Here is a 16716-nt window from a genome sequence, read left to right on the forward strand (position 1 = left end):
GTGTTTGGATTTCTTTTTTGGCTGTGTTTCTTTTTCTTTCTCTTCTTCTTACCCTTTATTTTTTCTCATTTTTTGCTTTTCCGCTAATTCTCCCGGGATTAAAGTCGACCCCGGTTGCACAAGCGCGTATAAACTCCCCGCTTATCCCGGAGACTGTGTTGCGTGAAAAAGACGGGAATGTACTACACGCAGGTACGTAACACGCGCCTACTTTGATTGTATTTAATTAAAGTTTGTTCAGCCGCGACGACGTTTGCTCGACAAGCCTGCGGAGTGTCGAAACGGTCGACCAACAAAGCTCGAAATTTGTGCCGACTCGTGTACCCGCCTACAACGCGGGTGACGAAAAGAAACACGAGGAGGAAGAGAAACATTTACACACAAAAGAGGGGGAGCTCCTGGGTTGCGGTACAAAGGGAGAGACAAGAAGGGAAAAATAATAAAACAGATCGGCGAGTCCTTGGCCAGTCTGACAATGAGTAAGACTCGCTCCTCGAAGTCCTCGAGGGAGAAACAGCGCGATACGCGTCTCGCAAAAAATTTGCGAATCTCCGGAGTCAAGCGAGCTCGTTTGCTTTTAGGGTTTGAATTGGGGAATCCATTCTCCCTTTTTCGCGACACTTCGTCGTATACTTAAATACGTCAGGGGTGTAAAATATGAGGGAGAGAATTTTTATAGAGACAGAGGATTTGCGAACGCGAGAGGAGAGGGACAGAAGATTTTCGAACGCGCGTCCGTTGAAAAGATCGATTCAAATACGTCGCTGATTGCCGAGATACATTAACCGGAAAGATAACCGGCTGATAATCGTCACCCGAGAAATTTGCTCGCAAACTTTGGCCGACTCGGTCGGGTTTATAGCCTGGAAAACAATCGCTTTGTTTCAAGTTCACTTAATTTCTCGCTACAGAGTCGGTGTTTCTCTTCTGTACTACGCCTCGGCGATTTCCGTTTTACGCATAAATTAGTCTGTATAAGAGATATCTTTGTGTTGAATCTCTTGAGGCAATTGGCCAGCCATGACAATGAAAATTCAATCCCGTAACATTTAAACGGCGAGTTATCCCAAGTTTTGGTAATATAAATTACGAGTGGGCAGAATTTCCAAGAAGGGCACGAATCTATTTGTACCTACTTCGATAAAGATCCACCGGCAATTCGTTGACGATGAGATCAGTGAAAAGAGGGTCTGTTCACAAAAGTTAGGGTACGAAGTAAGGATGGCCACTAAGTTAAAAATAATCAATGCATAGATTAATCGATCCCAAAAAAATAATCGAACACGGCTCGATTGAACCAGTAAAAATTAATCGATTAATCGATTATTTTATATTTTTTTTTTAATGGTGCATTTCAAACCAAAATTTTGCAAATTTCAGTCGGAAGTCTTGACGGCAAAAAAGTTTTTTGATAATTTTTTATTTAATTGAAAATATTCATTCGTCTTTCACTTGTTGTATCAGATAGGTGTACTTGGTAAGTGAGACAATGATAACAATCGATACTCTAATCGCATAAATTGATATTGTATCGCGTCGTTGATGGGAGTAAGAGAACAAGAACCGATTGTGATGTAAAGTAATCGAGTTTGAAAAATAATTGATCATACTCGATTAATTATTTTTGGTCATTCTGAAGACGAAGAGTTTCATCGTAGCCTGTACAGGTATATGTTTTTAAGCGACTGCAGTACGATTGCAGAAGCTGTTGAAATATTCACGAATCAGTTACATCCGAGTTTCGAAGGAAGTATGCACGCAGCGTTTCCGTTTCGTAGAAGAAATTGCAACGTTAGTTCGTCCTCGTTGACGACGTACACGTAGATACGTATAATAAGAGTTCGAGGAGCTTTGAAATAAAACAAGAAGTCTCGCGGCCACGCTTTCGTGGGTATTTTATTTTTACTTTTACTCCATTTCCTTTCTCGCCGCTTGATTCCATCGTCGATGTTGTCGCGCATACGCACCTGCGCGAAGACAGGAATCTCGCAGCCTCGCCGGCTGCTGCGAATAAATTTCCACATTGCGTATTATAGGTATATGTATAACATGTAACCTCGAGCCTCGACGACTCGGTTTTATTTTCCCGGATGTGTTTGATATGCCGGCACGGAGTTATGTTGCACACGTCTGCACCAGCAGGGGGAAGTCGGCCGTGAAATCTGTGATATCCGGTCAGAGTTGCAGGGCATGGTTCCGCGTGCTCGCGTAACGACCTGCAGATTCAACCCGCACCGGAAAACGCCTGCCTCTGTCCCGTAACGGCGCGTACCGAGGACGCGGATGCAGCCCGAAAACGGGAGGAAGACATTCAAACTTTATAGTTTACCATCCACCGAGAGAATGCTTATAAAGCCCCGGACGAACGACGTTCCGCGAGACGTGCAGCCCGAGGAGTCGAGACGCGGTGTGTCGTTAAACTTGCGGAACTGCTGCACTTCCTACCGTCGTGCTTTTTATCTCCGCCAACTGTCAAATGAAACGTATAAACGTGACGGGGAATGGATGTAGGTTATACCTTATATACGTAGGTGTACGTATGTGTATAGGTACGTAGGTATGCGACGGTAGGTACATCAGGTATACACCCAGGCTATACGAGGATATTGAGTTGTTCCTATCGTTTGAAGTTTGCTGCGGGAAGCTGGTGATGAAAAGAGAAGAGGAGAATGGAGGTCACTGGGAGTGAAAAAGGCGGCTGCGGCCAAAATCGCGTGAGGAGTAATTCAAATATCACGCGGTATCGGGGAAATCAAATTTCTTATCCATCTCGTTTTTTACTGCGATCGAATATTCTTCGAAGGGGCGGGGTTGAAGTTCCGAATTTGAAAAGTTCCGAAAGCGCCTAATTCCTGATTATTTGGTGGCCACGCTTGAAGTAAGGAAATCGGACTTTTCCGAAACTACAAAGTTCCGAAATCCAATATTACGAAATTTCAAGTTACGACTGAGCAAAATTACGAACAATAAAGGTTCGATGGTGTTCAGACAGCGTGGTTTACTCAACGAGTGGGTGTAAAAAATGAGAAAAACCGAAAATCAGAACGACCAGGATTCCGAAAGTAAAAATATCGAAAATTCAAACCAAAGAAAAATCAAAGTGGTAAAATTTTACCGAGCCAGATATTCACAGAGCTAAAAATCTTCGATCATACTGGATTTCGATGTTCCAGATTTTTTAATTTTCTCATTTTTGCGCTTTTGGAACTTCAACTCGCCGAAGTTACGCCTTTTCGTAATTTTGCCCACTCGAAACTTTGCACTTTGGGAACTTTGAGCGTTCGGTTACGGACCATTCGAAACTTTGATGTTCCGTCAAAGTTTGGTTTCTTTACTCCAAGTTTCGCCACTAAAAAATTTGGAATTTGGCGCTTTCGGAACTCTTCAATTTCGGAATATCAACCTCACCCCTCTTCGCGCAGCGTGAGTTTTGCTTCGAATAAATTTTTCCCCGTTATCTCTGACTGGACGGCTACTTTCCGAGGTGATTGCGATTGGCTCGGGAACAGCGAGTGATTATCTTTGTAATAAAGTGGGGGATGATCGAATGGTTTACGAGGAGGTAGACAGCGGACTGTGCAGACTATATTGTAGGAGGAGCGAGTCTCGCAGCTGGATCGCGCAGGAAAGCCGGGGTAAAGTCCTATAACCCATTTCACATTGAATGACTAAATTTACTTAACTCTAGATCCCCGCGAGAGCGAACCCGAGCTGCTTGCTTTTCTAGGGATTTCTCCACCGAAATTTAATTCACCATTGAGCAGACATTCCGACCTCTTGCCAGCCTGCTGTCTTTGTAGGTTCCAAGCCGTCTTCACGTATACATGTATAACGGTGTAAGTGTCAAGTGTGGGATATCAGCTTCGCGCAAGCTCGCGCGCTATTCAAAGCAGAAAATCGCTGGAGTCAAGTCTTGCGTATGATGGACTGATTGTGGGGGAGAACCGAGGGATATTAACAAAACAATTTCCACAGCGACGCGCGACGCTGCGAAAGTGTTCGAAACGCCGTTTGCTGTAACATTTTCTCATTCCGGTGAGATTGGATTTCATTTCTATGCTGATTCCGATTCGAACAGCTGCGTTGTTTTACTTTCAAGCTTCCTGATGTATGTAATCGTTACACGTGGCAAAAACTTAACAATTGGCGGAAAATCCGACGAGTACCTACTTGTTTTTAGAGAACTCATCGACGTTATCAGTTGTAAAAAATGTGAAAATATTGGAGTTAGATCTTTTCGAAATTCAATTGGGAGCAAGATTTAGATGCAAATATGTGCGTATTTTTTAAGTTGAATGTTCAAATCTACGATGGTTCGGCTGATATTATGGTTTCTAGAAACAAACCATGGTTTGTAATAGTTACTTACTTACTTGTGCGTTGTTTCATTTCGCTGAAAATGACTAGGCTTCAGGATTTGGGTGATAGAAATCTGCGTTGTAAATTTTCTTCCCAATGTCTCCAAAAAACGGTCTGCAGGAAAGCAGGAAAAGAAGAACAATAAGTTTTCATTGTTTTGAAGCCTAATATATGAGATGCTTTTTTTGAAGATACGACGCGTGTTTGTACAGTTTATTGCCATAATACTCACGATTAAGTTGGCAGTACGTAATATAAATATTATGTCTAATCGCGTCGCTGTATATACAATCTAGGGTGGTCCTTATTTAGGGTGTTGACGAATTTTTTCGGACCCTCCCCCAAATCAACTTTAAGTAATTCAAAAGCAGTTCCCTAATATTTTCAGGTTTTTATTTTAGCTCTAACTCGTCTCTGTAAGAGGGAGGATTTCCTCATTTAAAATACACGTGTTTCGGACACATTATCACAATTAGTTTATACCTATTTTATTGTAAGAGTAATGATGTTCAAAAAAATCTATAACGGTGAGATTTTAGTGGGCATCGACGCTATTATCTGAGAAAAAATTCACATCATCATATCAGGTAATCTAGACAAATTGCACTTTTTCTAAATGAAAAAAAACCATTTCGAGGGTGTGCAATTTGTCGAGGTGATCATGGTATGATGATGTGAATTTTTTCTCAGATAGTAGCACTAATGTGCACCAAAACCTCGCAGTTACAGATTTTTTCAAACATTACTACTCTTACAATAAAATATATGATAAGATTGTGTCCGAGACGCGTGTATTTTAAATAGAAAAGTCCACCTTCTTACAGTCACGGGTTATAGTTGAAATAAAAAACAGAAATAAATAGGGAATTGTTTTTGAATTATTTAAAGTTGATCTGGGGGGCAGCCCGGAAAATAATCATCAACACCCTAAATAAGGACCACCCTAATACATAACGTATATTCTACAGTATTAAACACTGCAGTGCATGAGTGTAAGAATATTTAGCGAAAATTCTGACTTCGCGAGCGCTCCAAATGACTCGACTTATCCGATATTTAATTTCTGCATCGATCTCCTGGGAATGATATCGGGCAAACGACATGCAGGTGTAGTATTACACGTTTCATACCTCGATGAACGTTCAATGGAACAGAACACGCTGGCCGGCGTTATCGATTTGCTGGAGAGCGCGTTCAGAATTAGACAACGAGCTCGTTATACACCGTCGATTAATTCTCGCTTGCCTATAATATTTCCCACACGGGGTACATGCATATATACGCACCTGCGAACACGTTGAATAAATATACGGGCACGCGGCGTCTGCCAATTTTCTCTCTGTAGATCGCTTTCGGCAAAACGAATAAACGACTGCGAACACGGGGTGAAAAATCCCGCAGGGTAAACCGACGGCGCTTTATGCAATTCACTCTGACCCGCCACTGATCGCTTCCACCTGAAGTTGCCGACTCTGCGGCGGTTTTGAACTTTGAAGAGATTTTTTTTCACGAGTCTGCGAATGCCGTTAGAAGATTGAAATTTTAATACAGTCGCAGTTCGCTCAGTTCACATCTAAGAATAACGCCGACAGTATAATTAGACGTACGATTAGATGTGCGATTGTCATATCGGGCATAACTGACGCGAAGTTGGCTATTTATGTACGGAGAGAATAACAGAGCAGATTTTACTCAAAACTGCAGTAAAGGACGCACACATCAGGTTTGTTGGTAAAATATACTTGAAACAGTGAAAACCATCGTGCCCAGAGTAAAATCTGCTACATTTATAGTGAAAAAATAGGTGACATGGGTATTTCTTACCTACAACCTTGATGCGTTTCTCATTTCCTGAAATTTTCAGTCGAATCCGTTCTTTTTGTTCTCTCCGAGCGGATGAGACGCGAAGTCGAAGGTTCACTTAACGAATTTGACACGAGTAACCCGAAGATAACGTCAAGATCGTCTTTGAATCGAACTTCTGCTTAATATATCAAAATTGGACCTTTCTTCTGCACCAAACATACATACAACGCTATTAGCAGTTATCCGTGGAACAAATTGCCGAAGAGAAGAAGGTTCTAGCAATCGAACACTTCGCCTAACGCTAAACGTCGCAATGTTGACAAACAGTTGAGTCTCGTTATTCGTAGGTAGGTATAATAAGCCTAAATAAGCAATGGTGTGAAGTTAGAAACGTTTACGTTGTTAAATTCAGCATCGATCATGAGCCAATCAGCGTCCCGGCTGCGAGTCACGTGACGCTCGGCATGCTTTTGTTGTTATTCAACTTGTTGCGTCCCGCGCTTGAGAGCTCGCGGGGTTCGCCTCGCGTGTTTTTCGTAATGATAAACGTTCCAAGTTCGGTGAAACAGTGAATTACGAGTGAAGCAAAGACACGGGGCGCGACGAGGGAGGCCGAGGGGGGATTCAGTCAAGCCTGAATAAGTGCCAAGTGCTGCGGTTCGCCCGGCGTGTCGTTCGTAACCTCGAAATCTGGACCCGTAAACACGGTCGGAACGGTCTTGAGGCGTGAGTGAATGCTGCTCGACAATGTCCAGGTTTCTTTCCGCTGAAATTGCGGCGACCTGCGCTGCGCTCGGTTTTTACGATGGGAAGAAATATCATTTGGAGAGGGACTGCGTCGGTGAGTTAATCTGTCTGTTTGGTTCGTTAACTTTCTATGACTCTTAGCTCATCCAAAGACTTTGTTGTTTGCAGAGACGCTGAAGGATCTTATAAGGTACTTGAGACGAGACGATGAGAATCACACCATCAGGTCTTACCTCGGGCGCATGGAAATCGTGCAGACCGATCTCATCAAAATACTTGTCGAGCATTCTAATAAGGAAGATGTGTTCGAAGTTAATCTGCGGTGAGTTCAAGTCAATCTTGTCGCACATGATTCTGAGAAATTTCTGTTAGCATGTCGGCAGAAAACTTCAGATTTAATTGTTCAAGTTCGGGATCAAATGCGGGGAAGTTCAAGTCAAATTTTTATGACCACCCTGGCGCATTGGCGATTGTTTGAATCACACAATTTCCCACGCAGTTTGTTAGCCAACTTGACCAGTCCTGCGCTTCTGCTCTACAACGAGGAGGTGCCGACTGACTCGGTCAAGCGCCAATGTTACCTACAGCTCACGGCCCATCTTCAGGGATACAAGTTTATGCTAGGCGACGAACGGTTTTGGTCGGTGCTCTGTGAGAAGCTCGGAATGATATTGAATATTGTAAGATGTTTTATTGTCGCTTCGTGATGCAGGCCGATACTTGATATTTCCACAGCTTGGGAGTATTACTTCTTTGATTGTTGAAAATTCCAGCCCAACAACGAGCGATCCGAAGACAGAGGCCTCGTCATTGAGAGGATTTTAATTCTGGCTAGAAATGTTTTGCAAATTCCAGCTGATATCGAAAACGAGAAAAGAGTCGATGGCGAGGGAACTGTGCATGATCAGGTAGAAACTGGTTTCGTCTTGTCGACTAGTCGAGTCTCGAAAGAGGAACTACACGACTAGCTCTAACGCAATTGTGCTCACTTTTCATCGTACAATCACTTTTACATATTTATAGGTTCTCTTTGCACTTCACACATCTGGCATGGTTGACATGTTCCTATTCATTGCCAGCAACCAAGACGAGCAACAGTACCAGATGCATATTCTCGAGGTGAGTATCGACGAAAAATTACTGTGTACATAAGATGTATCGTTATTTTTGAAAATCCACTATCTGCTGAAATATTTTGAACCAATTTTAGAACAACCATTTCTGTCTCTGCAAATGTTTGTTACTCTTTTCAAATTGGTCACAAACTCAGCCTGAGACGCTTCGATACAGTCCGTGCTTGAACAAAGTTTAATCCGTCTTCTTCGTTTCACTTGTACAATTTCCTCTGGTATATTTCAGATCGTGTCTCTGATGCTGCGGGAGCAGAGCGCCAGCAAACTTGCTTCGGCAGGATTGCATCGAAGCACAGCCGAAAAAGAACGCGGCGAAGCCGAACTCCTCGCAGGTCGTCAAAGAGAGAATCGTGAGAAGATGGAGAAGACGCGGAAGTATCTTGGATCCAGGTGAGCTTGCCCATTCGTCTCTCCTTGTGTCACTGGTGTGGCAAAAAAATTGCGAAAATTAGAATTAAAACAAAACAAAATGCACGAGAAAGAAAAAACTTGGCGCGAATTAATCCTTTGTCCGCAGTGCGGAAAACGCGCTTGAGAGAAGCGAGGGAGGGTTTCGTTTATTATCGAAAGGACGGGTTGAGCCGGGCGGTAGCAGAAAAGGGGTTCCTCGATTCGGCAAACGTATTATGATGATGAAAAATTGCCGTTGAGGCTTTTGCCGGACATCCGTGCGCGCGCTGTTCCTACGTGAGAGCCAACGCAACGGCAAACGCTGGATAAGAGTTTCGCGAACGTTGGAGAAAATGCGGATTCGCGCCCCCCTCGTTTTTACTTGCGCGAATGGTTTCGGACGTTCTGAAAAACCGTTTAATTTTTTGATTTTTCCGTACTTTTTTCTCTTGTTACGACAGAAAACTCTCTTGCGCATCAGATTTTTAAAATAATTTTTTTTTCGAGACAGTTTTGGTTTTGACACATGATATATTTGTATACACATGTGTAAATATAATATGCACATCCGCACGTAGAGGGCTTGGGTATTTTTTTTATTACCCATTGAAAGGCAATTCTTATTTCATTTCACTTTTCTCCGTTTTACGTTTTTTGCACTTTAGTACCCCTAAAGTCTCACTTCCGGTCGTACCGTTGACCGGCCGCAGGTCCCGCAACCATAAATTTTATTACGGATCTATAAATTGCGGCGAAGCGGTGGCGAGCAATTCACACATGCAAAAAGGAGTCTTTATTTCTGTTTCAAGTACACACTCCCTGGATTGTTGCGTTTACACGTTTATATGACACGTGTGTACTATGTATTATACACCTATGTACAAATACATACAGCTGTACATACGCTTGCGCACACGAGGGAATAGAGCGGCTGCGGTTTTAACTAACACAGCTACATTTGCCGTAGATCTACGCGCACAATGTATGCATGCATGTAGAATTTTACGTATCCCCTGCATATTCGCGAGGAAATGCAGCTTCGTAATCGTCGAGTAGGGGCAGAGAATAGGTATGACCTGGTTTGCAACGATAAGACTACGCAGACCTGCAGTTTCCACCGCACCCTTCTGCTAACTCGTTACTTTTATTCATACCATGTTCGAAGACTGTATTACATCCTCATTGAGTCACCGTGATTTGCAGGTCCTTTCCACGTGCTTTGCATTTTATGTTTTATCTGCAATAAAAAATGTGGCAGTGTAGCTGATATAACAGGTTTTGGTTTTACAACTATTTCCTTACCGCGCCGCAGAACGTGCGATAAGAAAAACAAAAATTGGTATTCCGATTCGTTGTGTCAAGAATAGGTGCTATATACAGACTGGCAAAAAGAGTCGGATGGGGGGGATTCGGATAGAACACGGTTTCAATTAAGAGCCTGCGTTAATTGACACCCTTTGGCACGTTCATTTTGTAGGTGAAGGGTTTTGGGCTTTTACTTTACGATTTAATGTCGGTTCTACCGAAAATTGCACGCGGATAATTCGCCTCTGCGACATTTTAACCGATCAATTCGTATAAGTGATTCAATTGCGTTCGCCGGTTCCCGATCGATTGGCGGGGTCGGATTAACGTGTTAGATTTTATTCTTTCACTTCGATATTTGAAGCGAAATAGCACCGACGGATTCTATTATCAGAAAAATTTCAATAACTTAGCCATGCTCGTATATGCACCGCGCGTACGTGGCGAAGGGTGGTGTTATACCTGCAGTGTATATACACCCGGTTCTTTGGAACTCGGAGGAGATAATCCAAATCCAATTTTGCCCATAACTTCTGAAAATCCAATCAATGCAATTGAAGGCACCTGTCACTGCCAGATAGTCTGCTAAATTACGTTGGGGTGTGCAGGGGTGGCCTATGGTATGTATGGCGCGTACCCACCATTCAACCCCTCGTGTTGCGGACCGTTTGCTCTTCGAAACTATTCCCGACCCCGTTTACGTGTTTTTGCCATTTGTATGTTTTTTATTTTTTATTTACTTATTTATTTATTTTTTTTTCAAATTACTACTTATATTTTATCAGAGAAAAATCTGGAACAAAAGAAGTTAACCACTCCAACTTGTTTTATTTATTTTTTCCGAGCCTATCAAGATCAGACACAACGAATCTGTTGTTTTTTATTCTGGTATCTTATTATTTTCTTTTTAATCCAAGTTCACATATAATAATTACGGCCGACAGTTTCAGCGGCGAACGTTTTTTCTTTTTTTTTTTTTTTGCTAACAAAGAAACTGTTACCTTATATCGAACAATTAATAATGAAATTCGCTATAGTAATAAGTAGAAGCGGCAGTCATATCGGAGGATTTAGAGGGCTTTATTGTATATAATTATACCTCTGCTATCCAGAAAGTTTGTTATGGATGACTGGAAAAGTTGGTGGTAGAAACTTTAGTTCGCGTGTAATAATAATAATAATAACAATGATAATAATAACAACAACAACAACAACAACAACAACAACAACAACAACAACAATAACGACAACGACAATAATAATAATAATGATAATGATAATGATAATAATAATAATAAATGTTATGAAATCAATAACGATAATAACTAGTATAAAATACAAACATGTGGGTAATTAATGTCAAATGCATACGGAATCCTATACAGAGAATTTATGGTTCTCGACAAATGTTACATCCAAGTTTTTTTTGTTTCTTTCTCGTTACAGACACTCGCGTTTCGGGGGTACCTTTGTCGTTAGAAACATGAAAGCGATCGGTGATAATGACTTGATTTGTCACAAGCCTTACGAACCGGAAGCATTGAAACTCGGTCTAGAGAAGGTGAGTTCTTTTATTTCTTCCGTTTCATTATGCCTGTAAAGATACGTGTTGATTTTTGCGGGCGCTGTTTCTGTCGTTTTATTGACGAAAATAATTTGAACGCTGGAGAAAAGGCGAATGTATGTCTTGTGTTCCGTTATTCCATTGTTGACAAATACAGACAAAGGTAAAACGACCGAAGAATAAATTGCTGATGAGAGGCGACAATCCGGAACGACTGTCCGCCCTCAGCGTGAGGCTTTTCTTGAAGGAGTTTTGTGTAGAGTTTTTAAACGGAGCTTACAACCCGGTTATGAGATACGCGAGGTCCTGCATAACCGGTGGAAATCGCGCCCAAGCTAACGACGAAAGTTATTATTTATGGGCGTTGCGGTACTTCATGGAATTCAATCGCCATTACAAGTTCGAGGTGAAATACGTCAGGTGAGTTACCCTCCATGAAAATAATCTGGTAATATTCAAAAAGCAAGTCGGGCGAAAATGCACGGTTATAAAAAAAATGTCCCAGCAGGTCGACTAAGATTTTTGGGTTGGTTTAACCGTTTTTTAATGTATTACTAAGTGAGAAAAAACAGGACTAAGTACAAATTAAATGTTAAAATTGTAATAACTAGTGTTACATTTACTAACAGAAATGTAACAAATGACACAACTATAAAGTGGATCTACTGCAACATTTCGTTTAGTTATGTTTTTCTAATAGTGTAGGCAAGAAATATGAAGGGAAACGGCTTTTCGATTTTACAGCGAAACTATATCCACCGAGGTCTTTCATCTCGTTCAGAGACAATTGGAGCACTACTACGAGATGATGGTTACCGACAAAAAGAAAATTCCGTTGTGGTCGCGGCGGCTTTACCTTGCCCTCAAGGCTTACGAGGTGAGAAGACAAAGTAACGATTAAGATTCTGCTTATTCACTTCGCCAGCGACATCTAATCAGCCTGCGATGATTTTCAAGGAACTGCTCAACACCTTGGCGGCGATGGACAAATGCGCCGAGGAGGCTGTTCGAAAATCGAGCAAGGTCATTAAGAGCAACGTCTTTTACGTTCCCGAGTATCGGGAGACGCTTTTGAACCAGTTGCTGTGCTACAACGAAGTCACGATGTCAAGGTTCGTTGTTGTTCGATTATTCGATTCTTGGCTTCACCCCTTATCTTCTTATCAATCTTCCTCTTTCGTAACGACGTTTTCACGAGGCTGACAATGAAGCTAGCATAATCTTCATTCGAATAAGATAATGAAGAGCGAGAATGAAAATTTTTTCCAATACCTTGAACCTTCAATAATTTTATACAATCATGAGGATAAAATTGAACTACATTTTTCTGCTGCTAATTCTGGCTGCTACCTTCAGCTTCATGACGGTTTCACAACCCTTTTATCAAAATCAAACACCGCGGTTTGAATAAAGAAAAACACAACGACGAATGCATCACTCTCGGGGTCGGGTTAAACTTTTATCCAGATAGGAGGGACAGTCTGTTATTTGGCGTATTCGGAATGCAGGAACCCCTCTGAAATAAACATGCAGGTCTTGGTCTGCAATCTATCGATCTGTGGGTGTGAAAATTCCGCGGGTCTACGACCGGCCAAACTATATTAGCTTTATCCACCCTCCTCTCTTCCTTGGCTCTAGAAACTTTTCGACGTTGACACGGTTTCTATATTTCACGCCTGTCCCGCGTCTAGAGCTTCCGGTATCTGACAATTGCAGACGCGTTAAATTATCCGGTAACTGTAAACCGCTACAGTCTCTCTTTCTCTATCTTTCTATCTTTGTCTCTTTTCCTCGTCGAACGCCGAGCTAAAACGAGCTTGATCCGCTTGATCGATTCTGTGTAAAACTACGTCATTGTAGGTGTGTTTATTCGAAACGGCGTATTTAATTTCCCCAAGCTCTACTCACCCTTTTCTCTTTCTTTATCAACACCACGCAGAAATTATCTCAGCGATCTCGTCCAGACCGTACACGTGTTTCTGAAAATGCTCGAGGCGTTCTGCAAACAGGGGCAAAGCATCGTCGTTCAAAGGATCAAGGCTAGGCAGAGACGCAGGGCTTCAAAAAGTGAGCGGTATTTTTAAAAGTGAATTTTGTACATTCGAGGAAAAGTTAAACCACTCCAATTTTGACATTTTTTTCTTCTTTTTCTCGAGAATCTAAGGGCAATAAGGAAAAACCGCCGACGGCAAAAAGTCTGGATCAACGGTGGGACGAGGCAACTCCCGAATTGGCTGCCGTTATGAAAAGTTCAACCCTACCTGAGATCGCGCCGTTTGATGCGACTCTAGATACGCCGATCGACGATCAGAAGTGAGTGCATTTTAGTTTTCTTCTTTCTTTCTTCACCTGCGCGTAAAATTTTTGGGATTGCTGTTATTGCGTCGAATAGTTTTTTTTCTTTTTTACAGTCCATGTTGAAAAAAATTAAGAGAATCGATTTTCAAACATGATATATCGTGTAAGAAACAAAAAAACAAAGAAAAAACTATCAATTCTTTGTTCGTTGCTGATAATATTTCTTTGCTGTCTCGTTTCAGAGCCGACGCTATGAAACGAGTGCAAAAATTTCTTCGTGTCAATAAATTTGACGAGGCGATTGGCCTACTACGAGCGGCAAGGTAAGAATCTTCATTTATCTCATCTTATTTTCATAATTATCTCCATCGTCGTCGTCGTCGTCGTTGTTGTTGTTACTATCATCATCATTAACAGCGAATTTGATTCGTCGCCCACCTATATTTTTTATTCCTATTCAAATCCCTCTTGCGGACGAAAATCAGTCTGAGGGACAAACGGATGAATACCTCGAGATTGTTCGAACAAAGTTTGCAATGTTTCTCAGAAGCAGGTTTCACGTACCTTATCCGTGTGGTATACATATACATAAGGGGTATTCCACGCCAACTCGACAAATGATTTTTCTTCACCATTTTTGATTTCGTTCACAATTTTTTACGCGATTGTCCCGAATTTGAATAGCACTCTTGAATTATTTCAGATTTTTCTTGCGCGCCGTTATTTTTTAGAATATATTTTTAAAGGTAAATGGGACTGTCATTTTTGAAAATATCACAAATTCTACGATCAAAGACAGTCATTTTAGGCCAGGTCCGGAAATGGATTTTTCTTTCTTTCTAATGTATTTCACTAATTTCAAAAGTGCCTGACGTAAATATCTTTGAATTTCCTTTTACACCCTTAATCAAAAAAAAAGTTTAAAAATAAGAAAAGAAAACAAATACGATGATGAGATAAGCCATCGAGATCCGCACGGTACTTATAACCGGGTCAAGTACTTACTCGGGTACCTACCGCGAAAGAAGCGGAGGAAGAAGAGTCGAGAAATGGTTTCTTCTTTGATTTTATTTTTTGCTTTGTATTGTTTCGTTTTGTTTGTATTGTCTTTTGGGTTTTTTTTTTTTTTTTTGTTTTTGTTTAATTTTTTTTTTTCTATTCTATACCGGCACGCGTGGGTGGCGAAGACTCACCCCTTTCTCCGTTATACCGCATGGAGCAGAGGACCCTCGACCAACGCCTCCATTGTTTTATCAAACAAAAGCGTCTGGTATAACAAAGCTATTAGTCAGCTTGCTCGTTGTCCTGCCTTGGAACCGACTGCTTTAGATCCACTTTTATCGCTGAAAATAGTCTAGTCGAACGCTTCTAGACTCTGTACCTACCCCTACCTAGGCGAGTAACTTCACCACTCTACCGTACCTGTGTAGGGTACACATAATGTATAAGGCGGTGGCGGAAGTTTGTCGCGAATAGAATTACCTCTTTTTTGGTTAATCCTTGTTTTTTATCTGCAGCTTGGTAGGAGTCTATGTCTTTTAAAGTGTGGAATTGCACTGGTAAAGAAAATTTTGTAACAAGGAAGGTGCTTGCTAAGTTTTAAATACCTGTCTGCCCTCGTTATGAAATCATGCTTATTTTGATTCGATCAGGTCTAGCTTTTGTGTTATACCGGTGAAAGTGAATGTTTATCGTTTGGAATTACCTTTTTCGATTCAGGGTGTTTTGTTACTTACAACAAATACCAGTAAGTCAGTTACAACGAATGACAAAACAACCCGAATCGAAAAAGGTAAGTCAAAACGGTAAACATTCAATTTTTGCTGGTATTAGCTGTAATAAACTAAAACTAGACCTGCTGGAATAAAAATAAATATGGTTTTATAATGAAGGTGGATAAGTATTAAAAAATTATTAAGCAGCTTCCTTGTTAGAAAATTTTGTTGACCAGCGCTGTTAACGTATCGAAAGAAAGAAACTGACGCGTTTTCTTGTTGGACAATTTTTAATTTCCTCGATATTGAATTGAATTAAATTGTGAAATTTGTTTTATGTAGTTGATCTTCCTATTCGAAACACCGATGATAAAGTAAAAGACGCGATATTTTGTGGGTACAGGATTTTTTCGATATATCAAACCTACAACCTGTCGGGTGTAAATGAGTATAATTGAATTGAATTAAATTGTGAAATTTGTTTTATGTAGTTGATCTTCCTATTCGAAACACCGATGATAAAGTAAAAGACGCGATATTTTGTGGGTACAGGATTTTTTCGATATATCAAACCTACAACCTGTCGGGTGTAAATGAGTATAGGTATAGTAGATACGCAGACCTTCGTCGGTATGCATATTTACGTTTCATTAAATCTGAAAGGGGACACTCGCTTCGGAGGAAAATTCTCTCTACCTATATATTATGTATATCTATGTACATAAGGCCCGTCGGTTTATCGAAGCGAACCACGTCCGTCCCTCGGATCCGTCCATCTTCCTTTGAAGTCCTTGGTGAAATCATTTTCCGCACTTTTCCTGCTTATCGGCGAGGAAGGTTTGTGCATCGAAAATCCATCACCAATTTATTATCAAGTGTTTTCAACGTATTTTTACATACATTTTCGGTTTTGAAAAATCGTAACCTCGCAAATATTTCCCGGGGGATTTCGCTGGGCGGATTCGCGAGAAATCGAGCATATCGTTTGTAATCTAGGTCAGGGTGCTTTTCCCTTCGAAACCCCGAGGGTAGTCGATCTCTCCCTGTATTTCCATTGTTTCTAGCTTCTCAATTTCTCATTCAACATCCGTTTTCGTATATTCAGCTGATAAAGTCTATATGGATACGTCGCAGTGCTAATGCTGGAAGGATTTATACGTTTATACGTCCTTTTGACCTATGAAATTATTTTTTTTTCATTATTCAGCTTGAAAATATGTTCCGAAACGATTGGCAATGATGCAAAAAAACCATACGCCCTTTTGGCTCTAGATAGCTCTCTAAAGCAAAAAGGGCGTATGAAAGTATAAGCTCTTTTGTAATTAGCACCGTGACGAATAATAAACTGGTTAACCCATTTTTCAAATCAATATTTTGGCCTGAATTTTGTTACTCGAGA

General features: G+C 41.1%; 1 protein-coding gene and 1 long non-coding RNA gene across 2 annotated transcripts in view; one reads left to right on the forward strand and one right to left on the reverse strand.

Annotated features, from left to right (window-relative positions):
• Nucleotides 1-6555, reverse strand: part of LOC138191023 (uncharacterized) — a 55298-nt gene extending 48743 nt beyond the window's left edge. Inside the window, exons 1-3 of the long non-coding RNA XR_011177252.1 lie at nucleotides 6184-6555; nucleotides 5646-5873; nucleotides 4370-4473 (exon numbers count right to left, since the gene is read on the reverse strand). This is a non-coding gene — a long non-coding RNA (uncharacterized lncRNA). The remainder of the gene's footprint in view (nucleotides 1-4369; nucleotides 4474-5645; nucleotides 5874-6183) is intronic.
• Nucleotides 6556-6637: 82 nt separating this feature from the next.
• Nucleotides 6638-16716, forward strand: part of timeout (circadian regulator timeout) — an 88060-nt gene continuing 77981 nt past the window's right edge. The window contains exons 1-13 of the mRNA XM_046620603.2: nucleotides 6638-7006; nucleotides 7081-7234; nucleotides 7412-7592; nucleotides 7686-7820; nucleotides 7936-8031; nucleotides 8272-8435; nucleotides 11187-11301; nucleotides 11462-11724; nucleotides 12049-12181; nucleotides 12262-12416; nucleotides 13244-13371; nucleotides 13461-13617; nucleotides 13845-13925. Coding sequence (XP_046476559.1) covers nucleotides 6913-7006; nucleotides 7081-7234; nucleotides 7412-7592; nucleotides 7686-7820; nucleotides 7936-8031; nucleotides 8272-8435; nucleotides 11187-11301; nucleotides 11462-11724; nucleotides 12049-12181; nucleotides 12262-12416; nucleotides 13244-13371; nucleotides 13461-13617; nucleotides 13845-13925 — 1856 coding nt within the window. The 5' untranslated portion in view covers nucleotides 6638-6912. The remainder of the gene's footprint in view (nucleotides 7007-7080; nucleotides 7235-7411; nucleotides 7593-7685; nucleotides 7821-7935; nucleotides 8032-8271; nucleotides 8436-11186; nucleotides 11302-11461; nucleotides 11725-12048; nucleotides 12182-12261; nucleotides 12417-13243; nucleotides 13372-13460; nucleotides 13618-13844; nucleotides 13926-16716) is intronic.

This window comes from Neodiprion pinetum, chromosome 1, assembly GCF_021155775.2.
Source record: "Neodiprion pinetum isolate iyNeoPine1 chromosome 1, iyNeoPine1.2, whole genome shotgun sequence".
NCBI lineage: Eukaryota > Metazoa > Arthropoda > Insecta > Hymenoptera > Diprionidae > Neodiprion > Neodiprion pinetum.